The following is a 27,850-nucleotide window of genomic DNA, read 5'->3' on the forward strand; positions in this document are numbered from 1 at the left end:
CTGCTTTAGACACCTGAGGTTTCCCCCCATGATGTGTTGACACACCAGCTTCTGGACCATGGGATGGGAGCTGCGGTCCAGCTGGGTGAGGAAACTCAGACAGAAGCCCTGGAGAAAGACAGCAATGTAGAATCTGGTGACGTCTGAACCTCTGGTCCCATCTAAATCAATGATGTTACTAAGGATATCAACAGTGACAGAGCCTTTGGCCTCCTACCTCGTAGAGAGAGCGCTGGACGCTGTGACAGGGGTTGGCTGCCACGTACTTCAGCGCCCTGCAGAGGGTACGCAGGCTGTAGTGGGGATGGTGTCCTGTCCCATCCACCAGCTTGGAGGTAGCCTCCTTACGCACCGCCAGGTAAAAGCTGCATCAACAAAATAAATTGAATCAATCAAATCAGCAATCAATATGGCATGACATTCAACGTGACTTTGTGAGCCACGTGATGGCTACGACACTGTGTTCTGACCCCTGACCTTATGATGCCGTTGATAACGTTTTTATTAGGGTTCAATCCTTTCAGGTAGTCAGTCACCAGGATGAGCAGGTCTCCCTCATTCTCCAGCTCTTCCACATACAGCTCAGTGAACCTGGGAAAAGACAAAGGTCACAAAGTCAAACCACCATTAGTAGGGTTGTCGGTAAGTTAAAGACATTTCAGCCCCACACCAGGCCTGGTTCTCTTGTTCTCACCTGTTTCTGATGCCCAGGGGCAGGTTCCTCTTCCCCACGTCAGTTGCTGGGTTCATGCAGGCAAAGAGACGGAAGTCTGGATGGCGAACCAGGGGTTCTGTGCAAAAAAGTTTTATTCTGTCAGCATCAAAGTGATTTCCAAGGTCATGATCAACAAATAACTTTATGACCAAAATCATGAGAATATTAATTTATTACATGTAATATAATAGTGTTATAAAGTGTTGAACAGACCGTGCTCAGGTCTGTTCAACGCTGGTCCGACCAATCGGATTCCACGCTTCAAGATTGCTTCGATCACGTGGACTGGGATATGTTCCGGATAGCCTCACAACAACATTGATGTATACGCTGATTCGGTGAGCGAGTTTATTAGCAAGTGCACGGTGATGTTGTACCCACGGTGACTATTAAAACCTTCCCCAAACCAAAAAACGTGGATTGATGCCAGCATTCGCGCAAAACTGAAAGCGCAAACCACTGCTTTTAATCATGGCAAGGCAACCGGAAACATGACCGAATACAAACAGTGTAGCTATTCCCTCCGCAAGGCAATCAAACAAGCTGAGCGTCAGTATAGAGACAAAGTAGAGTCGCAATTCAACGGCTCAGGGCAGGGTCTACAGTCAATCACGGATTACAAAAAGAAAACCAGCCCCGTCGTGGACACCGACGTATTGCTCCCAGACAAATTAAACAACTTCTTTGCTCGCTTTGAAGACAATACAGTGCCACTGACACGGCCCGCTGCCAAAACCTGCGGGCTCTCTTTCACCGTGGCCAACGTGAGTAAAATATTTAAACATTTTAACCCTTGCAAGGCTGCCGGCCCAGACGGCATCCCTAACTGCATCCTCAGAGCATGCGCAGACAAGCTGGCTGGTGTGTTTACAGACATATTCAATCAATTCCTATCCCAGTCTGCTGTGTCCACATGCTTCAAGTGGGCCACCATTGTTCCTGTTCATAAGAAAGCTAAGGTAACTGAGCTAAACGACTACCCCATAGCACTCACTTCCGTCATCATGAAGTGCTTTGAGAGACTAGTCAAGGATCATTTCACCACCCTACCTGACACCCTAGACCCACTCCATTTTGCTTACCACCCCAAAAGCTCCACAGACGACGCAATCGCAATCACACTGCCCTAACTCATCTAGACAAGAGGAATATCTATGCAAGAATGCTGTTCATCGATTATAGCTTAGCATTTAACCCTATAGTACCCTCCAAACTCGTCATTAAGCTTGAGACCCTGGGTCTTGACCCAGCCCTGTGCAACTGGGTCCTGGACTTCCTGACGGGCCGCCCCCAGGTGGTGAGGGTAGGAAACAACATCTCCACCCCGCTGATCCTCAACACTGGGGCCCCACAAGTGTGCGTTCTCAGCCCTCTCCTGTACTCCCTGTTCACCCATGCACGCCCCATGCACGCAACTCAATCATCAAGTTTGCAGACGACACTACAGTGGTGGGCTTGATTACCAACAACGACGAGACAGCCTACAGGGAGGAGGTGAGGGCCCTCGGAGTGTGGTGTCAGGAAAATAACAACAAAACATAGGAGATGATCGTAGACTTCAGGAAACAGCAGAGGGAGCACCCCCCATCCACATCGACGGGACAGTAGTGGAGAAGGTGGAAAGTTAAGTTCCTCGGCATACACATCACAGACAAACTAAAATAGTCCACCCATACAGACAGCGTGGTAAAGAAGGCGCAGCAGCGCCTCTTCAACCTCAGGAGGCTGAAGAAATTTGGCTCGTCACCGAAAACACTTTTACAGATGCACAATCGAGAGCATCCTGTCGGGCTGTATCACCGCCTGGTACGGCAACTGCTCCGCCCACAACCGTAAGGCTCTCCAGAGGGTAGGGAGGTCTGCACAACGCATCACCGGGGGCAAACTACCTGCCCTCCATGACGCCTACACCACCCGATGTCACAGGAAGGCCAAAAAGATCATCAAGAACAACAACCACCCGAGCCACTGCCTGTTCACCCCGCTATCATCCAGAAGGTGAGGTCAGTACAGGTGCATCAAAGCTGGGACCAAGAGACTGAAAAACAGCTTCCATCTCAAGGCCATCAGACTGTTAAACAGCCACCACTAACATTGAGTGGCTGCTGCCAACATACTGACTCAAATCTCTAGCCACTTTAATAATTAAAAATTGGATGTAATAAAATGTATCGCTAGTCACTTTAAACAATGCCACTTTACATCCACATATACATCCGGCGCCGACAGAGATGGCCGCCTCGCTTCGCGTTCTTAGCAAACTATGAAGTATTTTGTTTCATCCCTTTACACTTGTAAGGTAGTTGTGGTAGTTGTGAAGGTAGTTGTGAAATTGTTCGATTACTTGTTAGATATTACTGCATGGTCAGAACTAGAAGCACAAGCATTTCACTACACTCGCAGTAACATCTGCTAACCATGTGTATGTGACCAATAAAATTTGATTTGATATACATCATGTTTACATACCCTACATTACTCATCTCATATGTAAACTTAACAAAAAAAGAAACGTCCTCTCACTGTCAACCGCGTTCATTTTCAGCAAACTTAACGTGTAAATATTTGTATGAACATAAGATTCAACAACTGAGACATAAACTGAGCAAGTTCCACAGACATGTGACTAACAGAAATTGAATAATGTGTCCCTGAACAAGGGGGGGGGTCAAAATCAAAAGTAACAGTCAATGCAGCTGGTGGCTACACCAGATACTAAGTACTGCAGTGCATCTCCTCCTCATGGACTGCACCAGATTTGCCAGTTCTTGCTGTGAGATGTTACCCCACTCTTCCACCAAGGCACCTGCAAGTTCCCAGACATTTCTGGGGGGAAAGGCCCTAGCCCTCACCCACCGATCCAACAGGTCCCAGACGTGCTCAACGGGATTGGAATCCGGGCTCTTCGTTGGCCATGGCAGAACACTGACACTCCTGTCTTGCAGGAAATCATGCACAGAACGAGCAGTATGGCTGGTGGCATTATCATGCTGGAGGGTCATGTCAGGATGAGCCTGCAGGAAGGGTACCACATGAGGGAGGAGGAGGTCTTCCCTGTAACGCACAGCGTTGAGATTGCCTGCAATGACAACAAGCTCAGTCTGATGATGCTGTGACACACCGCCCCAGACCATGATGGACTCTCCACCCCCAAATCGATCCCTCTCCAGAGTACAGGCCTCGGTGTAACGCTCATTCCTTCGTCGATAAACGCAAATCCAACCATCACCCCTGGTGAGACAAAACCGTGACTCGTCAGTGAAGATACATTTTTGCCAGTCCTGTCTGGTCCAGAGACGGTGGGTTTGTGCCCATAGGCGACGTTGTTGCCGGTGATATCTGGTGAGACCTGCATTACAACAGGCCTACAAGCCCCCAGTCCAGCCTGTCTCAGCCTATTAGGGACAGTCTGAGCACTGATGGAGGGGTTGTGCGTTCCTGGTGTAACTCCGCCATTTACCATCCTGTACCTGTCCCATAGGTGTGATGTTCGGATGTACCGATCCTGAGCAGATGTTGTTACACGTGGTCTACCACTGCGAGGACGATCAGCTGTCCGTCATGTCTCCCTGTAGTGCTGTCTTAGGCGTCTCACAGTACGGACATTGCAATTTATTGCCCTGGTCACATCTGCAGTCCTCATGCCTCCTTGCAGCATGCCTAAGGCACGTTCACGCAGATAAGCAGGGACCCCGAGAATCTTTCTATTGGTGTTTCTCAGAGTCAGTAGAAATTATTATTTGGATTTTTACAAATTATCTTTGAAAGACAGGGTCCTGAACAAGGGACGTTTCTTTTCTTGCTGAGTTTATATACTGTACTCTATACCATCTACTGCATCTTGCCTGTGCTGCATGGCCATCGCTCATCCATATATTTATATGTACATATTCTTATTCATCCCTTTACACTTGTGTGTATAAGGTAGTTGTTGTGACATTTTTCTTTTATATTACTGCACATGTATGTGACCAATAAAATGTGATTTGATAATTTGTCATAATATGCTATGGAGAGCAGTGGGAGCCTCACCAGTGTCTCCGCGGTCCAGCAGCACCAGAGAGCCGGCGGTGCCCTCCAGCAGGCCACTCAGACACTCCAGGGTCTCTGCTGCAGCCAGGTTCATCTCATCCAGCAGGATCCACTCTCCTTTCTTCACCGCCTGGGCCAGAGTCCCCTGTGGAAAGATAGACACACACACACACACAGAGTTTAGCATCATAATAACAGGTTGGTGAGCAACGGGGATGTGTAGCGTGTGTATGTGTGTGTGTATAAGAAAGGAGAGGCTTTAGGTAAGCCATTACCTCCACAAAGGCAAAGACCAGTGTGGTCTCACAGGCTCTGATCTGCTGCTGGGTTTGAGCCAGCCTCACGGCCAGGGCTTCCCACTGGTCCTGCAGTAAGGCAGCTGGAGGAGACACAACAAAACCACACACTGAGAATAGCCTGAGGCAACACTCACATCGCTGTCACAGTGAGAGTGAGGCTAAGCTATTCAAGATGACAGGGGTTTAAGGTACTTCTTTCGTTGTTCCCCAAATGGCTCCCTATTCTCGAAATAGTGCACTCCTTTCGACCAGATCCCCAAAGGAATAGGGTGCCACTTAGGACACAGACAACATCTAAAGTGTCTGACGGTACCATTGTTCTTCTCCTGCAGCTCCGACTTGCCGAGGGCCGACTTGCAGACGTGGTCCATGAGCTTGAGCAGGTCCGGCCAGCGCTTGCCCCTGAAGCAGGTCTGCACGTGGCCCAGGAAGGTCAGGTTCTGCTTGCGGGAGTACGTCTGGGAGAACACGTCCTCGAAGGCCTCACGCAGGGGCAGCAGGATCAGCTTGTGGTCCACTGGTTTATAACTGCAGATCGGGGAAGAGAATATGCGTACTCAGTACCAACACAGGCATTTTCCCGGTCTGAATATGCTGGTATAGGTGAAACGGTCATATAAGAAAAGGACTTGCTAGGTCTTCTATTGTAATTCACTTACCCTCCTAGCAGGTCAGCTGTGTCGCTCTGCTGGTTCATATTCACCACCCGTAACCTGTGTCCTGGAGAGAGGAGAGGGAGCGAGGACAGGAGGCGAACAGAGGTGGTGGTTAGTGGGTTTCCATATTGTACCATGTTGTCTGTGAGAGGAGCTTCCTGGCGGTGTTGTGTGTCTCACCAGTGAGTCCAGCCAGGTACTGCACAGTGGACGTCTTGCCCGTGCCTGTCTCACCAACCAGGAGGATGGGTTCCCCCTTGGTAACGCACACAGCTAGCTGTTCCAAAAGCACTGCAGAGGGTCGCGTGGCAGCAAATGTCTGTTTCTCACTGAAAACATGGAGGCAAAAACAAATGGGCATTTGGGTTTTTAGAGCCGGGTACAATAGATCTGATAGGTTTGGAAAGGAAGAATCCACGTGTTTTTAGTCGATTGCGGAGGCTTGGAATATTTGCTGGTTTATCATAGTGTGTCGTTAAAGATGTCGGATCTTAATTTGACCCCTTTCGCTGCAGAAGGAAAGTAATCCTTTGGCAGGAGGGTTTGAATATCTGAAGAAATATTTAGAAATGTGGTTACTACATGATTCCATATGTGTTATTTCATAGCTTTGGTGTCTTCACTATTACTCTACAATGTAGAAAATAGTACAAACAAAGAAAAACCCTTGAATGAGTAGGTGTGTCCAAACTTTTGACTGGCACTGTATGTTGAAGGCAAGCAACAGGCAGAATAAATTAACGGTTTCCTCAGTGAATGTGTGGTCCAGTGGTTACAGCCACTGACCCTGGCACACATATGCCAAAAGTCGGTGTAGGTTCAAATCCGTCCCACTGACCTTTGACTCAAGGATGAAAGTCTATTTTTGACGCATTCATTCCGCATAGTTACAGGGTTAAAACAAAAACAACTCAGAACAGGTTAACAGTTTAGCCATTCATTCCGAGTGGTTAAGGTTGGATCTATGGTTTGGGGAACGCTTAAAACAAAATCATTTTTAAAAACGACCCGCCTATGTTCAATCAGTATTCTTGTGCCTGCTGTAGCATTGTGGTCTAAGCAGCGCGCTCCAACTGCGAGCCACATGAGTTCGCGCCCAGCGCTGGGCGATATAGTGCAGATTACATTAGGCCTGCAAGCAAATAGCATTCATTTAAGAAGTAAAACGAATATTCTAATAATTTACACAAAGAAAAATGCTTCAATTCTACAAAATCGTCTTTGGATCGGCTCAAATGCATAAACATCTCGGGGTGTTTTTTTTTTTTTTTACACCTTTCAATATGTGACAATAGACAGGTTAACGCAGGGCTCTCCAACCATGTTCCTGGAGAGCTACCGTCCTGTTGGTTTTCGCTCCAACTGAATGAGGTTAGTTACAACTGGGGTTGGAATGAAAACCAACAGGAGGTTAGTTACAACTGGAGTTGGAATGAAAACCAACAGGAGGGTAGTTCCAACTGGGGTTGGATTGAAAACCAACAGGAGGTTAGCTCTCCAGGAATGGGGTTTGATTGAAAACCAACAGGAGGTTAGATCTCCAGGAATGGGGTTGGATTGAAAACCAACAGGAGGTTAGCTCTCCAGGAATGGGGTTGGATTGAAAACCAACAGGAGGTTAGCTCTCCAGGAATGGGGTTGGTTTGAAAACCAACAGGAGGTTAGCTCTCCAGGAATGGGGTTGGATTGAAAACCAACAGGAGGTTAGCTCTCCAGGAATGGGGTTGGATTGAAAACCAACAGGAGGTTAGCTCTCCAGGAATGGGGTTGGATTGAAAACCAACAGGAGGTTAGCTCTCCAGGAATGGGGTTGGATTGAAAACCAACAGCAGGTTAGCTCTCCAGGAATGGGGTTGGATTGAAAACCAACAGGAGGTTAGCTCTCCAGGAATGGGGTTGGATTGAAAACCAACAGGAGGTTAGCTCTCCAGGAATGGGGTTGGATTGAAAACCAACAGGAGGTTAGCTCTCCAGGAATGGGGTTGGATTGAAAACCAACAGGAGGTTAGCTCTCCAGGAATGGGGTTGGATTGAAAACCAACAGGAGGGTAGATCTCCAGGAATGGGGTTGGATTGAAAACCAACAGGTTAGCTCTCCAGGAATGGGGTTGGATTGAAAACCAACAGGAGGTTAGCTCTCCAGGAATGGGGTTGGATTGAAAACCAACAGGAGGGTAGATCTCCAGGAATGGGGTTGGATTGAAAACCAACAGGAGGGTAGCTCTCCAGGAATGGGGTTGGATTGAAAACCAACAGGAGGTTAGCTCTCCAGGAATGGGGTTGGATTGAAAACCAACAGGAGGTTAGCTCTCCAGGAATGGGGTTGGATTGAAAACCAACAGGAGGTTAGCTCTCCAGGAATGGGGTTGGATTGAAAACCAACAGGAGGTTAGCTCTCCAGGAATGGGGTTGGATTGAAAACCAACAGGAGGGTAGCTCTCCAGGAATGGGGTTGGATTGAAAACCAACAGGAGGTTAGCTCTCCAGGAATGGGGTTGGATTGAAAACCAACAGGAGGTTAGCTCTCCAGGAATGGGGTTGGATTGAAAACCAACAGGAGGTTAGCTCTCCAGGAATGGGGTTGGATTGAAAACCAACAGGAGGGTAGATCTCCAGGAATGGGGTTGGATTGAAAACCAACAGGAGGTTAGCTCTCCAGGAATGGGGTTGGATTGAAAACCAACAGGAGGGTAGATCTCCAGGAATGGGGTTGGATTGAAAACCAACAGGTTAGCTCTCCAGGAATGGGGTTGGATTGAAAACCAACAGGAGGTTAGCTCTCCAGGAATGGGGTTGGATTGAAAACCAACAGGAGGGTAGATCTCCAGGAATGGGGATGGATTGAAAACCAACAGGAGGGTAGCTCTCCAGGAATGGGGTTGGATTGAAAACCAACAGGAGGGAAGCTCTCCAGGAATGGGGTTGGAGAGCCCCGGGCTGACGGGTAGCCCTATAATCAAATAACAAGGGATCTATTGCAACCATCGCCAGCTTGTTAAAACATCAATACGCGCTAGATTTTCTTCTGTGTCAATTTAACCCGACACTGAGTGAATGGAAACTAATGTTGGTGTAGCCTATTGTTGTTATTTTATTTGTGTCCTATTTATGTTATCCAAAAGTGTCTGGCGTGGTAATTTCTTAGCCGGATCGGGCGGTAAAATATCCCTAGACTGTCCATATTTGAAAGGTGTAAATAAATCAAGTAAAATCAGGGGAATTGAGCTATTTGTGCCAGAAGGGTGTGGTCCGGAATCGAAGGCACACTGACACCTTTCCCGGGACTCTATAGGCTCATTTGAATTCCCTGATGCAGCAGGAAAATTCTCGTCAACAAAAGCGGGATCAAGTTGAGATCCGACATCTGTAGGGATTGATTAAAAGTTTATTCCATCAACCAGCGGGGGGTCTACTTGGCTGTTTCCCCAGGTTGGGTAAGTGTTTGGCCTGGCACAGTGACTATATTGTGTAAAACATAGAGATTACATGCACATACTGGCAGGGCTGGCAGCCTGACCCAGTGCGTTCCATAAGCCTAAGCTGCCAGCCAAATAACTGACTACTAACCATTGTGCGGCCGGCTACTTCACTGGCTTAAACAAATTGGGATGCATCAGATGCCACCCAATGTTATTTTAGGTCACACAGTCTACTGACTTACTTGCAGATGCGGACCACATCGTTCTGCTTCCGTTCCAGGGTCACTCTGCCCACCAAGGCCTCCAACTCCGTCCCAGAGATGCCAGGCTTGTACATCTGGCAGAAATGTGCAGCCTGAGGGGCACACGGCCATCACGTCAACAGTCAACAACAAACAGTCACAATGGCTGTGTCCCAAATGGCCCACCTTGTCGGGCAGTGGCCCGTCATTTCCAGTGGTGCTGCACTTACCTTCTCTTTAGAGATGTTGAGCTTGCTCCCGATGACCTCAGCCATGCGTAGCCTACTCTCTGGTCGGGATAGCATGGCCGTGAAGCAGTCTAGGGCCTTAAAGGGGGAAAGCCACAAAACAGTACAGTAAAGAAGAGCGGGGGATGGGTGGGGGGGGGATCAAACTGTTAAATGTTTCTGAGACTGTTACAGCTACATTGATTTTTCCATTCAAAGATACGTTGTGCTATGCCAATGAATCTATCCATAGTCTATCCTAAACTAGCCTTGTTCAACCACCCTGATCAGCAGTACATTCTGGTTCATGAGGCTAACCCGAAACAGCTATGAAAAAGTGTGAAAGACATCGAGTGCTAGCGCAGCTGCAGGATTTTCTCTCCGAACCAAGACTGGGTTATAATCTAATCTAATAATAGTCTCTATAACTCCTCAGTTCCACACAGAGTTCTAAGTCACAGTTTGCCTGATGATCAGTGGTGAATAATGATCTCTGATTTAAGCCGGTTCAAGGCAGAAAGCTTCATTAGCAAATTAAATATGGCAGGCGGGCGATAACATTGGAATGCCAGCCTGTGCGGTGACTCGAGGCTTACCTCCAGAAAGACATGTTGAGCGGTGGCAGACGAGGTGCTGTCAAAGTTACTGCTGATCCTATCACACCATTTCAGCAGGTCTCTGTAAAATATAGTGCAGAGGTTACATAAATATGACAATGATAGACAGAGGAGTTGGCTTAAGGACATTCAGATCTCGGAGCAGGCTAGATACAGATCTAGGAGCAGGCTAGATACAGATCTCGGAGCAGGCTAGATACAGATCTCGGAGCAGGCTAGATACAGATCTCGGAGCAGGCTAGATACAGATCTCGGCGCAGGCTAGATACAGATCTCGGCGCAGGCTAGATACAGATCTCGGCGCAGGCTAGATACAGATCTCGGAGCAGGCTAGAAACAGGTCTCGGAGCAGGCTAGATACAGGTCTCGGAGCAGGCTAGATACAGGTCTCGGAGCAGGCTAGATACAGATCTCGGAGCAGGCTAGATACAGATCCTCGGAGCAGGCTAGATACAGATCTCGGAGCAGGCTAGATACTGATCTAGGACCAGGCTAGATACTGATCTAGGACCAGGCTAAGTTTTGCAAATGAAAAAATACATTCAGTCTAAGTTAATTGCATTGATCCATGCAGCTAAACCTTATACCACATTGAAGAGGGCCACAGAGGCCATATGGAAAAGCGTGCTGCCAACAACGAGGGATCTCCTACAAATGAGGGGGTCAGGCTTAAACTAGTTATCTAATGATAAGGGCTGTCCTGGTGTGACGTCTAGCATGAGTGAAACAAGCTCTATAGAAAGACGGGGCCAATCAATGGGCCATGGAGCGCAGGCAGCAGCACCCAGTGGAAAGCTAATTAAAGTCCTCAGGGCTAGCTGGTCATCTCATCTCCCAATAGGCCGCAACAGAGCCAAATGTAAACCACACAACCTTTCTCTGCTCTGGGACACGTGGTGACTCTCTATATGATGGGAGGGGCTGAATAGCTAGGGAATTATGGCAATGAGTTTATCACAAGTTCATGAGCTAACAGCGGCATATAGACAGATGGACTGTCATCTTTCAAAGCAGGGGAAAAAGATTGTTGTAGACACCTTTGGTGGGAATTTGAGGGTTGGCATTGTTAGCTGTGATTGGTTAAATCCATTGCCACAAGACATTTTAATAAATGTAAGTAGCTACAAAGTATAAAATGAAGCTTAAAGGAAATTTAATTTCATGTTTTGATGTGTATTTGAGCTAGCCGTTTAAGCGGGCAGAAATACAGCCAGTATGACACGTTTTGCATTATATGAAGGGAAGAAGCTCAGATAAACATTAAAACACAAAATTACCCTGGGTATCAATAGAACATCACTCAGAGACGCACCAAAACTATAAAAAAAATATTTAAAAAACATTAAAAATGGGTCAATCTTTCCTTTAGCCGTTTTTTCCCCCCAGCATCAACATGTACCAGGTCTCAAAATCTCAAGATTTAAAAATGTTAGCATGTTACTGGGCATTACCTCAGGGACAGTCCCCTCCCCTCAAGGGACGTGGTCTTGCCTTCCAGCCTGTGATGGGACACCTCTGGGGGCTGCAGGCTGTCTGTGTGGCCCAGTGCCACCGTGTCAGGATCATTCTCTCCAGTCAGCTGGCAGTAAATATCCAGGAGGCGCTCCACAACAACCGTCAGGTTAGGGTACCTGTTCACCAGAACCTGCACAGACAAAGAATAACACTACGGGTAGCTTCAGGAACATCTTTTAGTATAGTAAGGTTAAACGGAATCAGTGTACTGAGCATTATGGGTACCGTAGTACATCGTGCTTCAGAAACTACGCTTGATACAAACGGTCAAAATATAAAACCCCAGGAAATCGATGTGGACTCCGTTTTGATCAAGTCCTCAGTCGTCTCACCTTCTTCAGTTCCTCTCGCGCCATGTTTCCCATCTGCAGTTTAGTCCAGTACTTGTCCAAGAGAGCTGCGTGGGTGTTCTGTGGTCTGTACCAACCTCCGGCACTGTGGAACATCCTACAAACAAACACAAACATCAGTTAGTTTCTGTGTTTAAAAAGAGGATGACATTTATCGAGTCACACGTGGGGCCACATATAATCATATTCTTACCTTCTGGTAGCAAAGAATTGGAAGCCTGGGGCCACTTCGACGCAGTCCTCCCGTCCTGGGATCACCAGCTTTTTATTCTCCATCAAGGGAAGGAGTACAGATATCTGCAAGGCATACAAACTCATAGGATGACATACTAGAAAATACCTTGCAGGCTTGAACCCACTCTTACGGCAATAACCGCACAGGCCACTTCATGTAATTCCATGTGCGATTCAGGTGTGCAAATACCCACCACATCTAGAGGAGCATGGTCAATGTCCTCCAACAGGATCCAGTGTCCTTTAGAGACAGCCTGTGTCAGGGTGCCTGGCTGCCACACAAACTTCCCTGGGATATCAGTACAGCGATACATCCCGAGCAACATCTGCAAAAAAAAAGATAGCAAAAGAGATTAGACAATTCCTATTTGCTACCGTTGAAAGAACGTTTAGAAAGCTCTCAGGAGGTTGAGGTCATACTCGTGTCATTGGACTCTCCCTCTACATGGACTGATACTGGAAAAAGATTTCATAGGTTGCCCATATTAAATCACGGCTCTTACCTTGCTGTCAGTTTGATCCCCAAGTTGAACTTTGAGAATCTCTGGTGTTTTGGTGTGGCCGGTCACGGCAGCCAAGAACTCCACCAGGGCAGTTTTACCACATCCAATGGGCCCTTCCAGAAGGACAGCCTTCTGGGATGCCACGGCCATGGCCAGTCTCCGCAGGTTGCGACAGGTCGAATCCACCAGCACCAGATCCTTTAGGTTACCCTAGATTTAGAAATATATTTCCACGAATCAAATCAACACTACCGATGTTGTTTGAACCATATATCAAATACACTTTTTCAAATAACAAAACTATAAAGAATTTGATGGGAGATTCCCTATTAAGTTTGCCTTTTAGTCTAGGACTAGATTTAATCTGTGTCCAGAAAAATCGCCCCTTAATTTCAACAGGAAGTCTTACCTGTTCTGTCTGTTTGGGGGCGATCCTAGGTAGCACCACCCCACAGACAGCCACCACAGTCTGGGACAGGTCTTCTGACCCCACCTGACCCCGGGTGAATTTGTTCCCCTTCTCCTGGTGCCACATCACAGTGCCCTGATTAGCCAGGACAAGGGCCTTCTCTACCTCAAACTGCTGAGTTTCCTCCAGTGACCTAGATGTTTATAAACCGATACAAGCAAAGGTTATACGCTGAAAAAGTAATTCATGCATTTGCAACAGATTGTAATAATAGAAACAGAAATTAACCTACTTTATCTTCATGTGCTGAATCTCGTCACTCGACAGCACCTTTCTCAAAAAAATGGTTTTCTGATTGTCAGTCATGTGCGACACCAGGGCCAGACACTGGGCAGTGTAACTACACAGGAAAGAACCCAGACAACCGCTGTTAGCATCTTCAAGTTGACTTCATATGAACAAACAGACGGTTGTAAAAGCATCAATCAAGGCATTCAGCCCGTTTCCAAGGTGCGAGGCGGCTTGATGTACAAGTACACCCCCTCCGGACAGGACGCTAGCCTGTTGCAAGGCCCAAGAGAGAATAGACTCGGTGAAAACGGTAGACAAGGTAGATACTCACCCTCGAACCATGATGTCGCTGGTGAGCAGTTGAGAAACACATGCACTCCAGTCCCAGAGGACTCGGAACTTGGCACAGTCGCTCTGGAGGAAGCGGAGGGTAGCACCCATTAGGTCCCGAAGCTTCATCCTTCTGGGGCCATACTGGACAGACGAGGACTCTTCACTGGTGAAGAAGAGCCTCTGGAACACTGGAGGGGCATCGTTGAAGTACCTCGCAGCAAACCTGAGAAAGAAAAGAGGGGGAGTGTAACAGCGTGGAAGTAGTGGTTGAAGTGGGCCGGGAGTACTGTGAATTTTCTACTGCTTGAGTACAAGCCCCTCATACAGAATACCAGCACTAAAATACAAACTCTGGTACAGTAAAAAATAAAGTGAGTATTGGCAGCTTTTTCATGCCACTTCAAGCACTTAGACGAGAATAGAAAAGATAACTAGTGTTTATGAAGTGTTCGTCACGTCGGAGATCACAGAGGGTTCACTTACGCCTGTGCATCGGGACTGACGCCGAGGAGTTTGCTGAGCGCCACACACAGGCGCTCGTGGAGATCATGGTTGATTCTGCCGTCTGCTTTGATCCTCTGCGCGTTCCTCTCCAGCAGGTCCAGGATCAGCGGCCGGAGGTGGCGGGCGAGCAGCAGTGTGTAGTCCTTCTCCAACAGCAGCTGAGACAAACATGCCAGGATGCTCTGTCTGTCCTGCTGGCTCCATATCTACAGACAAACAGAAAGACATGTTAGGTGAAAGTCAAGATTGACATTGAATTCATTAGGACTTTCCAGGCAACTGTAGACAAGCATTGGCTAAATCTATACCCTCCAATCTCAAGGGACATCCATCAATGTCATGTAAATAGCATCCTGATAAAAGACAATTGTAATTGGGTTACATTTGCATTCATTAAGATGGTGTGTAGGCGTGGTGTAATTTCTTGGATGGTTAATAAGACATCTAATCTATGCATATATAAGATGGTGGAATATGCAGATAGGATGCATCCCCTATCAAGAAGTCATATAAAGAAACATATTACAGACACTATGGTTTTAACAAGTCAAGGAGAAATGTATCTTACCTGTTTCGTTAAATACTTGCTAAGTTCGTTGTGACTTTTGTCAATATGTCTGGATATGGTACCAAGTGATGACAGGCTCAATTCTAAATTTTCCATCGTACCATTTGTCGTTTAGGACATAGAGATCCACAGGGAAATGAACGATAATGGGTAAACACTGTAATAGGTTGTTATATTAGTCGTTGACCAAATCGTGAGGTACATCACTTGTCTATCTAGGTTGTATCACAACACAGCAAGCACGTTCCCGTTACTGTTAAAATCCAGTCCACATGTGAGAAAATCAGAAACACTTCCGGTTCGGGCGATTGTCCAAATTATGTCGCTTAGATGACGCCAATGGAAGCGACAGGCATACCTACTCGAGATAGATGCTTTTTGCTTTGGATATATCTAAACAAATTTCATAAAAGACACCCAAGAGCACAGATAGTGCATAGTTATAAATATATTTATTGGGAGGTTCCAATTAAAGATTATTTAAAATTTAATGACAGCGTTTTCGAGGTGTGAAACTGTGGTGTCCTATGATTAGAAAGTATTTTATTGACTTTGGCTTTGATTGAGTCTGGCCTAAACAATAGGCTGTTTTTATTTAATCATTTTATTTTGAACGCTTGAAAGTCCCGGAAGAGGCGCTGCCTGTGTCTTGCAGAGACCGCGGGAAAATGTCGTTATTTCCTGCTCCCTGAAGAAGGTTGTCGAGTCGTCGCGACAGTGATTGTCTACAGATGATAAAGCATAATAACATGCTAAACAACATTCTTAGAATCGATTGTCATATGGTGAGTAGATATTTTGTGTAAATTCACATTCCAAGTTTTTTTCATGATTTAATGTTCCTCGGTGTCTTGAGTTTGTAGATGGGTACGTTTGTGTGGGTCCCATAGCTAGCTAACGTTAGCTGGCTTGTGTCAGTCCGCTAGCTAAAGTATTGTAACGGTAACTATTTTGTGGCTGTGTCATTCCATCATATCCTTGCCCTTGGTGCATGTGACGTTACAAGGAGCCGACATAGCTTATTTTAAGTTTGCTCAATGAACTACAAACATAATTGTTTTGTTGTTAACTAAATGACTGGCTAACTAACAAGCTTACTTACTAGCTACTCAATCTAGGCATTGGTACTAGTTAGTAGCTACCACCAACCCAGCAGAAGCCCTTGTGCTAGCCATTCCAGCCAGAGTAACATGTTTTGTAACGTTATGCTTCTTAGATCCTAGGCAGCTTGCTAGTTGACATTAGTCAGCTTACTGTTAATAACTAGCTAAAGTAGTTGACATTAGAAAGCTAATAATAAGAGCTAGCTAGTTGTGTGATCATGCTACAAGATAACTTAACGTTACTTCTTTTAAAATCCAGGCATTAGTCTCTAGAAGGTCCAAATGTGTTGCTGATCACTTTTCCAATCGACCTCACCAATTTCAAGATATCTGGACTATTTTGCAAGTAATGCATGGCTTGCCTCACAAATTATGCATCGTTTCTTCCAGCTACTTCCAGGTACATCTCTGAGCCATTGATTGAGCATCAGGAGAATGGAGGGGGATTTGATGGATGAAGTGTATGGTGACCTCAGCCAAGACCACCATAGTGAGTACAATGCTATAACCTATTTCACTGTCCATAGATGGTGGATTTTTAATTGATTTTTATTTCACCTTTATTTAACCAGGTAGGCCAGTTGAGAACCAGTTCTCATTGACAACTGCGACCCGACCAAGATAACGCAAAGCAGTGCGACAAAAACAACAACACAGAGTTACACATGGGATAAACAAACGTACAGTCAATAAAACAATAGAAAAATCTATATACAGTGTGTGCAAATGTAGTAAGATTAGGGAGGTAAGGCAATAAATAGGCCATAGTGGTGAAACAATTGCAATTTAGCATTAACACTGGAGTGATAGATGTGCAGATTATGATGTGCAAGTAGAGATACTGGGGTTCAAAAGAGCAAAAATAAAAAACAATATGGGGATGAGGTAGTTGGGTGGGTTATTTACAGATGGGCTGCTGAAAGACATGGTACAACTTCCTAAAGTACACTGAAGAAAAATATAAATGCAACAATTGCAAAGATTTTACTGAGTTACAGTTCATATAAGGAAATCAGTTAATTTACATAAATTCATTAGTCCCTAATCTGTGGATTTCTTATGACTGTGAATACAGATATGCAGTTGTTGGTCACAGATACTTTAATACATCCCCCTAAGGTTGAAAATCGAATTGGCATAATAATAAAAAACAATCCCCATAAAATCAGTTTAAACTAGAGATGTGTTTTTTTGCATTGGATGCGTCTCATTGGATGCGTCTCAATCTGCCGTATCTGCCTATGGCGCACTTCTACATCTACGGTGAAAGGTTACAGAGCTAGAGCCGTGTTTGTCAGCTCCCTAAAAATCGGTCTTCTCACAAAATTGCCCGTAGCTGAGAGAAGTAAACAAAATTGTGCACAAAAATTGAGAGAAGCTTTTTGTGCATATGGAACATTTCAAAGATCTTTTATCTCGGCTCATGAAACATTAGACCAACACTTCACATGTTGCGTTTTATATTGTTGTTCAGTATAGTTACTGCCATGAGTTGATCTGTATTCTTATTGTATAACTGTTCTGTCACAAAGCACTCTTATGGAAAAGTATGAATTCTCCTATTCTCTCTTGTATTGTTCGGTAAGGGTCGAGCCATACCGGATTTATGCACTCAAAGAAAATACACATACCTATCTTAGGTGGATCCCTTACTACATAAGCATATTATCTGTACTGTATCCAATAATACAAGGCATTTCTGCAGTAATGTTATTCCATGTGATGAAATTACAGAAGTGCAATATGTGGGTAACTTTGCGATACTTTTACCCCACAGATACCACAGCAGCTTTCAATGAAGACTCTGTGGATATTTATTTTGGTTTAGAAAGTCCAAAGATGAATTCGAACGCAGGTAAACATCTCTCAAACGCACACATTGGTTCTTTACGAGATGGTCTGAGTCAGATATATATTTTTTTACAAGTAGAAAAGATACCCACGTTGCTGATATGAGAACTGATAACATACTTTGTATTTGTGCGATCTTATTACAGAAAGGAATTACACACTCCTCTCACCACAGAATCTGAAATATATGGATTTATATGAAGAAATCATAACAGAGGAACAGCAGGATAGAGAGTCTTCCTACAATGAGGTGTGTACCATAATGCTTATCCAATTCAAATATGCATTTTTATTTTTTTTTAAACCCCCAGGTTTGTCTTAAATGGAATGCTGGTACACAGCTCCTTTTCCCATTAGGTATTAATAACCATCAGTACCCCCTATCTCATTACAGTTGAGGACAAGATTCAATGCAGCACAAAGCCAAGTTGATGAGTTAATGAGAAGGTTGCAGCAGACTGAAACACAGGTTTGTAATAGAAAGTCTTAAGTGTCACTCGTGTATTAGTAGTACCCCTTGAAATAATAATAACCAGTACTTGAAATAATTGGATTGTACAAATAAAAATGTTCCATGACAATCATGAATGTGATTCTGTCATGATGAAAAGGCTAAATTGGCAAAATTATTACATTGATTATCCCATTTACATTTTTAGTAATTTAGCAGACGCTCTTGTCCAGAACTAATTACATTACAGTTAGTGTTACCACTTACGTGCTTGACATGCGTTTTCACTTTGAAGAATACAACGCTGAACACAGAGAACAGCCGCCTGAAGAAGAACATCTGTGCGCTCATCAAAACAGCTAAAATGGAGGTTGTGCGGAAGGACGAGGAGATAAATAGGTTGAGCCAAAGGTAAGTGTCTTGGACCTTCATATACACCTGTGAAGTGGTAACTCGTAGTTGGCAGGGTCCTTACAGTTATTTAGGGATGTACATGTCCAACAGGGACAGGCAAGAACAAAAAATACAAGTTTTCTATGTACCCATTAGGTAAATGTATACCTTCTATGAACTCTCTGTAAATCTCTGTAAATAGGCATGTGAGTAAATGATGTTTCAACTTTTAGTTTCAGGCCAAGGAGGGGTCCTGTAGTTCACCATCAGTCTCAGATGAACTGCCTGAGAAATCAAATTCCAACCAAACAAAATCCTACGGGGCAGTCACAACCTAGCCAACCACAAGTTCCAACCCGACTGAATCCTACGGGGCCGTCTCAACTTAGCCAACCACAAGTTCCAACCCGACTGAATCCTACGGGGCAGTCACAACCTAGCCAACCACAAGTTCCAACCCGACTGAATCCTACGGGGCAGTCACAACCTAGCCAACCACAAGTTCCAACCCGACTGAATCCTACGGGGCCGTCTCAACTTAGCCAACCACAAGTTCCAACCCGACTGAATCCTACGGGACCGTCTCAACTTAACCAACCACTAATTCCAACTAGACAGAATCTTACAGGGCAGCCTCCACCAAGCCAACCCCCGGGTCCTAGACAGGATTGTGTTGTAAAGGATCTTAGCCAGCTCCTCTGTAAAGACAGAGATGTGGTTCACCCCCTTCTCCCTCCAACCCCCTCTGATGCAACAGTTTTCCGACCACCTCTTCCTGATACAACAGTTCTCAGACCACCTCTTCCTGTCACTTCAAAGACTGCTAAAGGAGATTCAGAAGCTCCAGTGAAACGCACTGTTGGTAGTTCCAGCCAGGACTCTGTGAATAGACACCCTACACGTGAACTTGACCCGTCAGACAAGCCGAAACAAACCAAGCACAGAGAAGGCGAAGGTGGAAATCCGAGGCTGTCCCACTCAAATGAGCAGCGAAAATATAACTCCAAGTCAAGCAGATGCCCTCGTCTCTCAGATGTTGAAGTACGCAGGAGATCAGAGCGGGCTAAAAATCCAACCTCTGACATTTTGCATTGCACTGCTTCCTCTGACCGCACTTCCGAAGGATTGTCTAAAGATTGTGCAGCCTATCAATCAAAATGTTCTAGTCGGCATTATCAGGAGCTCAGGCGTGATAAGGGTGATGATAATAGGCATAGTAGAGGTACTAAAGACATTTCCTCTAACAGAAAGCATGCCTATTTGAACCAAGCCAGTATCACTGAACGATCCAGTGAATCTTTTAATCGCAAGGGAGGGACAAGTCCTCCAAGGGACCATCGAAGGAAAGAGGAGAGAAGAAGAGAGGATGAGGTCAGAAAAGAAAATAATACATCAAAAAAATCTGGAGAAAGAAAAAGCACTTGTACAGAGAGAAGAAGAGCAAAGGAAAGTGACCGATGCAGTAGGGACGTCAGTAAGGACAAGACAATGGACGACAGTAAAGTCGGGAGGCAAAAGACAGGTGAGAAGTCTGAATTGCTTCCATCTGAGGCTAAAGTGGCTGCGAAAAGCTCTGTAGAGGAAACTGGTCCAAACAGAAAGTTAAGTTTCATGGAAACTCTGAATCTTACCCTATCACCAGTTAAAAAACCAAGACGGCTTGCTGAAACCAAGGAACAGGAGGGCACACCACCTGAGGAAGTTCCTGAAGACCAGTCAGCGGAAGACGGTGGACAGCCTGATCTAGACAAGTTACTCATCTTAGACGAAATCAACAGCAGTGTGGTAGAGACCGACGAGGTCTTCGAGGACCCAGTGGTACAGCCCTCTTCAGAAATCCCAATGCCTTCGGAACCTGGAAGTATTGACCTTAGACATACAGACAAAGAACCTTGTCAGGATGCTAACAAAGGTCTGGCTGAGGCCACAGTGGCCAAAAAGCCACCTAAGTGCCAGTTAGAAGTGGAAGACACTATTGTCCAAGATGTCTCTGAAGGTAGGCCTGAGCTGCCGGAGGCCACAGTGGATCAGAGGACTGAACCCACCACACCAGAACCTCTCAGGGAGGTTTGTGTTTCAGCTCCAGTCTGTGCCATTGTTTTGAGAACTCCACTGAAAAGCAGACCTGAAGAATGTGCCTCTGTGAATAAAGTGAGTGAGTCTGAGGATTTTACTGCTGCTGCTGTCACTGCTATTACTGTGGCTGGGAATTGTGGAAACAATTCAAATACTGACACTGGCCTATCGTCTAACGGATTTACCCCTGACCATTCAATGGAAAATGTAGTTCTTATTACGGACAATTGGGTGTGTAAGCCAAACGGTAAAACTTCCAGTGCTTTGGTCTGTGAAAGTCCAGCTGTTGAAACTGTGACACAAGTTCCACCCGCTGCTGTCTGCGTGGGACATCCTGCTGTTGAAGGTGTTCCAGGAAAAGAACCATCGGAATCTCTGCAATTGCCACTGCCTGCCTCTGTTATTTCAACCTCTAGTTTAGACGTGACAGCAGAGGTGCAAGATATTTCCAAGCATGGTGTTTCCAGTACGATTAGCATGGAGGGAATTCCAGAGATCTGCATTACATCTGAGATCGTTGAAGATGCCACCGAGATACCTCTGGAGTGTGAGAAAGAGAGGACTGTTGTGGAACAAGGTTCACCGTTGAGCGGTTTTGAAGTGTCTAAGGTGAGCAGCACAACGGAAGAGGTTGCACCATCAGCACAGCACAACAGTGGCTTGTCACAAACGCCAAAGAAGTCCCTTGATTCTGAGCCAAGTCACACAGAGAATGAGGACGTGACTGTTGAGCCCTCTAGCTCCATTCCATTGGCCCATGATGAGGACTCGATGATGCTTACACTGGGCAGCCTTAAAGGTATTCCAGATGCCATCAGCCCACTCACAAGCCCAGTCCGTCCAATGAGGGAAAGCCATCAGCCGCCATGTCACAGCAAACCTGCTTACGTCAAGAGTCTTCGCAAAGGTAAGCATCACTTAAATGACAATGAACCTCATATTCATTACAGCACCATACCAGAGTCTACATGTACATCTAAGGCGCGTTTCTATGATATGTTGTTAAAAAGATGGGAAAGGTCCTAAAAAAAATGCTTCTCTGTGACATAACAGGGTAGGGTTATTATTTTTTTATTTTTTTTAATGAAAAGTTGATTTTTCAAAGTCTGCAATGAGTTTCTAGCCAGAGGGGAGAGTATTTTCTTGCTCCCCACATCACAGCGAATCTCAGGTTTAAAATGTTTCAATTTTTAATGATGTAATCAGGTAGAACTTTCTAAAGTTGTGTTCACATGTAGACAATGGTATTGTCCTGGAGATGATAAAATGACGTTGGAAAGTGTTGGAGTTGCTCCTTAAGATATGTCACCATGGGTATGGTTAAGATTTTTATAAATGTTATGAAAATGTTTCATTATTGTCAAAGTTAAGAAGATGCAGCAATAGCCTATGTTTGTCTGCCTAATTCCATGACACTGAATTTACTTTGTCAACATAGGCCTACAGGTTATGCCTTTTTACTTTGCTAATGAAACCAAAAATATTGTATTTGACAGAGTTTACCAGTGCTGCTGGGGATCCCAATTCAAAGAAGTTGGATGTGAATATGGAGAACAAGAATCCTGGCCGCTCCATTGCAAGTGCTACACAACAAGATGTGGATCGGGCTTCTGTCTGTTCTTCCAGCCCTGAGGATGAATTGGAAGAGGGTGAAATTCTTAGTGAAGGGGAAGAAACGCCAATCACGCCAAGTTCTCCAGCCAAAACGGTTAGGCCCACAAGCACGGTTAAAAGTCAACAAATTCCCAAGTCATCCCCTAGACTTTCCAAGAAGTTGCCTGAAGAGAAAGGGAATTCTAAACTCTTAAGTAAAACCTTGATTTCACCAGTTGGAAGCCCCATGTCAAAAGCTCGCTATAAAACGGTTCAACCTCCGTTACCCAAAGCTGCCTTGTGTACCGTGGAGGAGGTTATGGCCATGTTTGTGAAGATCCGCTATGCGTGCAGGAAAAAGTACATGAAGCTTCGTTCAACCTTCTCTAAGGAACGCTTCTGCGGTGTTATGGACATGTCCCTTGACTCTTTTACAGACTTTGTTGATAGTGTCAGCTTTACTAAACTATGCAGCCAAGAAGATGACCTCAAAGTGAAACTGAAGAACAACATAATGTCTGTTTTGAGTAAGTTATCAAATAATGGCATTGTCAACCGCATCTTTGACCAGGAACCACTTAATATGAAGTCGAAACTGTGGGAATTTGTGAATGTGCAGTTAGACTTCTTATTCAAGGAAATTCAGACTGCTCTGAGAAGTGTTTGCAAATCCTCAAATGGAAACCAGTCTGCAGGAGCTGAAAAAAAGGACTTGAGTCTCTCCAAGCAGCCAGTGAAGTCTCCCAAGCAGCCAGTGAAGTCTCCCATGCAGCCAGTGAAGTCTCCCATGCAGCCAGTGAAGTCTCCCAAGCAGCCAGTGAAGTCTCCCAAGCAGCCAGTGAAGTCTCCCAAGCAGCCAGTGAAGTCTCCCAAGCAGCCAGTGAAGTCTCCCAAGCAGCCAGTGAAGTCTCCCAAGCAGCCAGTGAAGTCTCCCAAGCAGCCAGTGAAGTCTCCCAAGCAGCCAGTGAAGTCTCCCAAGCAGCCAGTGAAGTCTCCCAAGCAGCCAGTGAAGTCTCCCAAGCAGCCAGTGAAGTCCCCCAAGCAGCCAGTGAAGTCCCCCAAGCAGCCAGTGAAGTCATCGGTGTCCACAGCCTCTAAACTTAAAAGACCGCAGGGAACGGTACAAAAAACAAATTGTGTGTCCAGAACATCTGCAAGTAAAAGGCCGCAAGAGGAATTAACAGAATGTGTTGAACCCAACATAAAAAGAACCAGGGTTCAGACTCTCCCCCCTTGCAAAACCGGTCTTGGAAGAGGCAAAAATATTAAAATGTCATTTGAAGAAGATGAGGAATCAGAGCCTCAAACCTCAGATCATCCTCTTATGCAACCTCCAATGCAACCTCCTTTGCAACACGGGTTAGAGATCTTATCATCAAACAGCCCTTCATCTGCTGAGAAAACAGTTGCCTATGTTCGCCGGCTGTCTCAAAATGGCTCACTCCATGACAAGTCTGACTTCGAAATCCTCACAGAACAGCAAGCCTCCAACCTAACATTCAACCTGGTGACAGACTCCCAGATGGGAGAGATCTTCAAGTGTCTCTTACAAGGGTCTGATCTGCTAGAAACTAGTGTCTCAGCTGGGGACAATCAGGGCTGGCCTCTTGGTACTCCTCGGAAAGGAGAGCGCTTCCGAGGCGTTACCACCCCAAGCAAAGTTGGTACCACAACCAAAGTTGGTACTCCCTCTAAAGTCATTGCCACATGGTCTTCTATTTCACCTTGCAAGTTTTCCTCTCCAAATTCAAAAGTCCAAATTCCACTAAATCCAGCATTGTTGGATGAGAGTTGCATGTTAGAGGTGCCCTCCAGCCTACCAGAAGACAAAATGACATCGCAGTCCAGTGTGTTCTCGCAGAGCTCTTATTCCATTTTGGCAGAAGATCTGGCTGTCTCCCTCACAATTCCTTCGCCTCTCAAGTCTGACAATCACCTCAGCTTCTTGCACCCAGCCAGCGTGGAGCCCATGTCTGCTCCAGATAGTGTTATCAGTGCACATTTCAGTGAGGATGCTCTTATGGATGGGGAAGACGCTACAGAGCAGGACATTCACCTTGCCCTGGACACGGACAACTCCAGCGGCGCGTCAAGCGGTGGTGGCAGGACCAGGGAGGCTCCTGTTAACCCCCTGTTTCACTTCAAGCCTCACTTGCCCATGCAGGCAGTAGTGATGGAGAAGTCAAATGATCATTTCATTGTGAGGATACGGCATGCAAACACCAGCCCAGACATCAAATCCAACAATTCAGGTGTCAACTTCACCAACCTAGGCATCAACTGCACCAACCCAGGCATCAACTTCTCCAACCTAGGCAACAACTCCACCAGCCTAGTGGTCAACCCCACATGCCTAGGAATTAAATCAACAAGCCAAGGAGTCAACTCTTCAAGCCCAGGAAGTGTAAACTCTACCTACCCAGGAAATAACTCCACCAACCCAGACACAAACTCAAGCTACCTATGTGTCAACTCCACAAGCCCACAAGTCAACTGCACCAACCCAGGCATCTACCCCATAAGTGCAGACATCAATCCAAGGGCTGTCTCAAGCCCTCAAACACCACCAGGAGAAGAACAACATGGCAAAGACCAAGCTCATCCCACAGGGAAAACTCCTTCTAAAACCCATTTTTCAGAGGCCAGTCCTCCTTTCTACCTTTCCACAAGCACCGAAACAGCATCTGCGCTATCTTCACCATGCCTCACCATCATAGAAGACACACCGGAGAGGGACCACAGCAAGGGTAAGACGGGGAAAAAGCGGACAAGGCACCACGTCGAAATGAAAGCAAAGCGGCCTAAAAAGGAGGTGATCCCTGAGAAGATCAAGCATAAAAAGAAGTCCTCAAAAAGGGCCAAAGGAAAGGAGACTAGAAGCTCCAAGAGCGAGAGAAGTAAAGGCACTACTCCACCCCAATCTACCCCATCACCCAACAGCCTGTCTGCCAAGAATATCATCATAAGAAAGGGTGCAGTGGTGGTGACTTGGACAAGGTGAGTTGGGTTTTAACATTCATGCCTTTTTTGTTTACGTACCATCTTGCATGTTAGCTGTTGGGGAGTCTTCATGTCAAGTGTCATGATTTTCACTGAAAACCGTCATTTTCTTTTAAAGGGATGAAGACCGAGATATTCTCCTCGCACTGAAGATGAAAGGTGCCTCTCCAGATACTTTCTCTTCCCTATCGGAGAAGATGAACAAGACACCCGCTCAGGTATGTCTTTACCTATTTGCTGTGTTTGGAGTTTTCTTTTTCATAGTAATGGAATTCTATGTTTTTGATTTGAGACTAGTAGTTATTGCTGAGCATTAATGTCGGTTCTGTATATTTGAGTATTTAAAAAAAATATATATATATATATATCTTTTAGATTGCAGAGAGATTTTCCCAGCTGATGAAGCTTTTTAAGAAGAAGAAGATGGCAAGTTGACTTTCCGGAATCGTATAATTTTTCTTCATTCAATGAAGATTTCATGTACTATGCTTTTTTTAATTTTTTTTTTTACTCAGATGTCGCAAGTTCAAGGCTCGAATTTGCCATTTGACGAATGAGCAGAAGCAGATCATCTGAATTTGATCCCTGTAATTGATGGCCCTGGAACATATGAAGGCCAAACCAACTAGATCTCAAACTGAATTTGTATTATTATAATTTTTTTAATATTTTTTTTGAGGGGTGGTCAGCAAGGATCAGAATATCCTTGAGGTAACATCCACACAGGCTTCAATGTATCATCTCCCCACAGCCTAAATGAATACAGCTCGTATAAGCTGTTTTGGTACATCTGCACTTGTATTTTTGTTTGCGTTAAATCTAATCTACCATATTGATCCTGGGCAATATCCCATATCAACTTCACAACTCTTAATATGCCCCAGCAAGTTTATACCATATGTGGAGTTAAACACTGCTGCAATCATACATTTAATCTGAACTAATTGACACATTTTAGCAGTAAATGGGGAGTTGTCTCTGATACTTTTATGGAGCATTGTCGTATGTACTAAAGTTACTTTTTATACAACGTCTGGGGGGGGGGTGTTTGGAAATAAAGATTGGAACTACAATTCAGGTCACATTTCTATCTTATTTAATGCTGTAAGGTCACATGGCAGAAAGTACATTTTACTGTACGGAATGTCAACAGTATTCTATTTTGGATATATATTGTACTGACTTCAAGATGGTCAGGTAAATGAATAAATAAGGCGTACACGTTCCATTTTATGTACGATTCAAGGTGGTATGTTTATAGAAATGTAAGGATTTTAAGGGGAACATTTCCTGTCAGATTTTTGGTTGGTTGGTTTTGGATGAGTGACTACCTGGTTAAACAAATGTACACTGTATATTGTACATATTTTGGTTTTGTAAATAAAGTGTATTTATTTAACTTGGTTTTGATTTATTAATGGAAATTGAACTCAATGACTACTTACCACCCGAATGAGTACAGCATATTTTAGGCACATTCTCAACTGCTGCTTAGGTTTTATTAGCAACGGGCAGCATATCTTCTGGCCAAAAGTATGAAAGCTTAATGGTCATAGTTCAGAACACTTATTTTTGCTGCAACAGCTGTCATGGGATATTGTTCATTAATAATTAATCCTTCTGGAGGGCAATGTTTCAAGGTAATACATGCTCTAATATAAATATCCAGAAACTGGGCCACGAAGTATGGGAATTGAGGTCAGTGCCTAAGGATGTACTTGCCTTAGCTCACTGAAACAAAGTTGAATGAAGTTGGTTATAGCAGAGCGATTGTAAGGACACCTTCTCTTTCATGAGAAATGAATGTCATGGAATGGGATCATGGGGTTGAGACTCACATTTGGGTGTATTAAAGGGATATTTCACAAAAATATGTTTTGGATTCCTTACCCTGTAAACAGTCTATGGAGAAGGTGTGACAGCAATCCGGGCTTTGATATTGTTTAATTGGCCACTAATGTAGGTAACATTGACTTGCGTTGGATTTGTACCACAAATGCTAAAAAGTTAGCCTTTGAAACGGCCAGGTAAACAAAACCGAAGCGTAGATTGCTGTCACACCTTGTCCATAGACTGTTTTACAGGGTAAGGAAACCAATATGCCATGTTATAATTTGGGTGGTCTATCCCTTTAATGGTGGCTATTGCAACCACACAGTACCACGCAATGTAAAAGTAAGTGTTCAATACATTCCATAATTGATTTTTCTTTCCAATGATTAAATTGTTAACTCATTTTTAGGAATCTAAATGGGCTACTAAATATCAATGGAAACCATGTGAATATGTTGTTCTAATTGTGTCATCTGTTAACAGTTTTCATTGATTTAATTAACAGAACTTTTGGGGAGGTCTGGTTGGTCTGTTGCCAGACTAGTCCAGTGCCTCAAATAGCCCACCGTGCAGTGAACTATGAGATGGGGCATGACTTGTTGAGCATTCTGTCTGGCCCAATAGATTGTTCATTTT

The 27,850-nt window shown here is 44.9% G+C and overlaps 2 protein-coding genes across 7 annotated transcripts in view; one reads left to right on the forward strand and one right to left on the reverse strand.

The window, feature by feature from the left end:
* Window positions 1-15,214, reverse strand: part of LOC110522101 (midasin) — a 51,172-nt gene extending 35,958 nt beyond the window's left edge. For 2 of the 3 annotated variants that reach the window (XM_036975659.1, XM_036975660.1), the window contains exons 1-22: window positions 14,915-15,010; window positions 14,326-14,552; window positions 13,841-14,065; window positions 13,511-13,618; window positions 13,219-13,411; window positions 12,810-13,019; window positions 12,501-12,632; window positions 12,266-12,369; window positions 12,055-12,169; window positions 11,659-11,852; window positions 10,187-10,268; window positions 9,594-9,689; window positions 9,364-9,476; window positions 5,883-6,031; window positions 5,706-5,766; window positions 5,360-5,574; window positions 5,023-5,126; window positions 4,748-4,892; window positions 695-791; window positions 478-591; window positions 218-365; window positions 1-108 (exon numbers count right to left, since the gene is read on the reverse strand). In XM_036975659.1, coding sequence (XP_036831554.1) covers window positions 1-108; window positions 218-365; window positions 478-591; window positions 695-791; window positions 4,748-4,892; window positions 5,023-5,126; window positions 5,360-5,574; window positions 5,706-5,766; window positions 5,883-6,031; window positions 9,364-9,476; window positions 9,594-9,689; window positions 10,187-10,268; window positions 11,659-11,852; window positions 12,055-12,169; window positions 12,266-12,369; window positions 12,501-12,632; window positions 12,810-13,019; window positions 13,219-13,411; window positions 13,511-13,618; window positions 13,841-14,065; window positions 14,326-14,552; window positions 14,915-15,010 — 3,036 coding nt within the window. Of the gene's footprint in view, window positions 109-217; window positions 366-477; window positions 592-694; window positions 792-4,747; window positions 4,893-5,022; window positions 5,127-5,359; window positions 5,575-5,705; window positions 5,767-5,882; window positions 6,032-9,363; window positions 9,477-9,593; window positions 9,690-10,186; window positions 10,269-11,658; window positions 11,853-12,054; window positions 12,170-12,265; window positions 12,370-12,500; window positions 12,633-12,809; window positions 13,020-13,218; window positions 13,412-13,510; window positions 13,619-13,840; window positions 14,066-14,325; window positions 14,553-14,914 lie in introns of all 3 variants that reach the window. The other variant, XM_036975658.1, reaches the window with a different exon arrangement.
* Window positions 15,215-15,260: 46 nt separating this feature from the next.
* LOC110522103 (CASP8-associated protein 2) lies at window positions 15,261-26,780 on the forward strand. Of its 4 annotated transcripts, none has more exons than XM_036975662.1 (12): window positions 15,261-15,699; window positions 16,408-16,507; window positions 17,795-17,872; window positions 18,015-18,118; window positions 18,263-18,337; window positions 18,615-18,730; window positions 18,946-21,695; window positions 22,285-23,140; window positions 23,183-25,378; window positions 25,500-25,599; window positions 25,757-25,807; window positions 25,897-26,780. In XM_036975662.1, the coding sequence occupies exons 2-12, from the start codon at window positions 16,453-16,455 to the stop codon at window positions 25,936-25,938; spliced, it is 6,423 nt and encodes a 2,140-aa protein (XP_036831557.1). In that variant the 5' UTR covers window positions 15,261-15,699; window positions 16,408-16,452; the 3' UTR covers window positions 25,939-26,780. The 4 variants fall into 4 exon arrangements, with proteins under 4 accessions (XP_036831557.1, XP_036831558.1, XP_036831559.1 ...); XM_036975663.1 differs by having other exon boundaries at window positions 22,285-23,119; XM_036975664.1 differs by having other exon boundaries at window positions 15,262-15,699; window positions 18,946-19,061; window positions 19,164-21,695; window positions 22,285-25,378.
* The last annotated feature ends 1,070 nt before the right edge of the window (window positions 26,781-27,850 follow it).

Source organism: Oncorhynchus mykiss, chromosome 4 (genome assembly GCF_013265735.2).
Source record: "Oncorhynchus mykiss isolate Arlee chromosome 4, USDA_OmykA_1.1, whole genome shotgun sequence".
Taxonomy (NCBI): domain Eukaryota; kingdom Metazoa; phylum Chordata; class Actinopteri; order Salmoniformes; family Salmonidae; genus Oncorhynchus; species Oncorhynchus mykiss.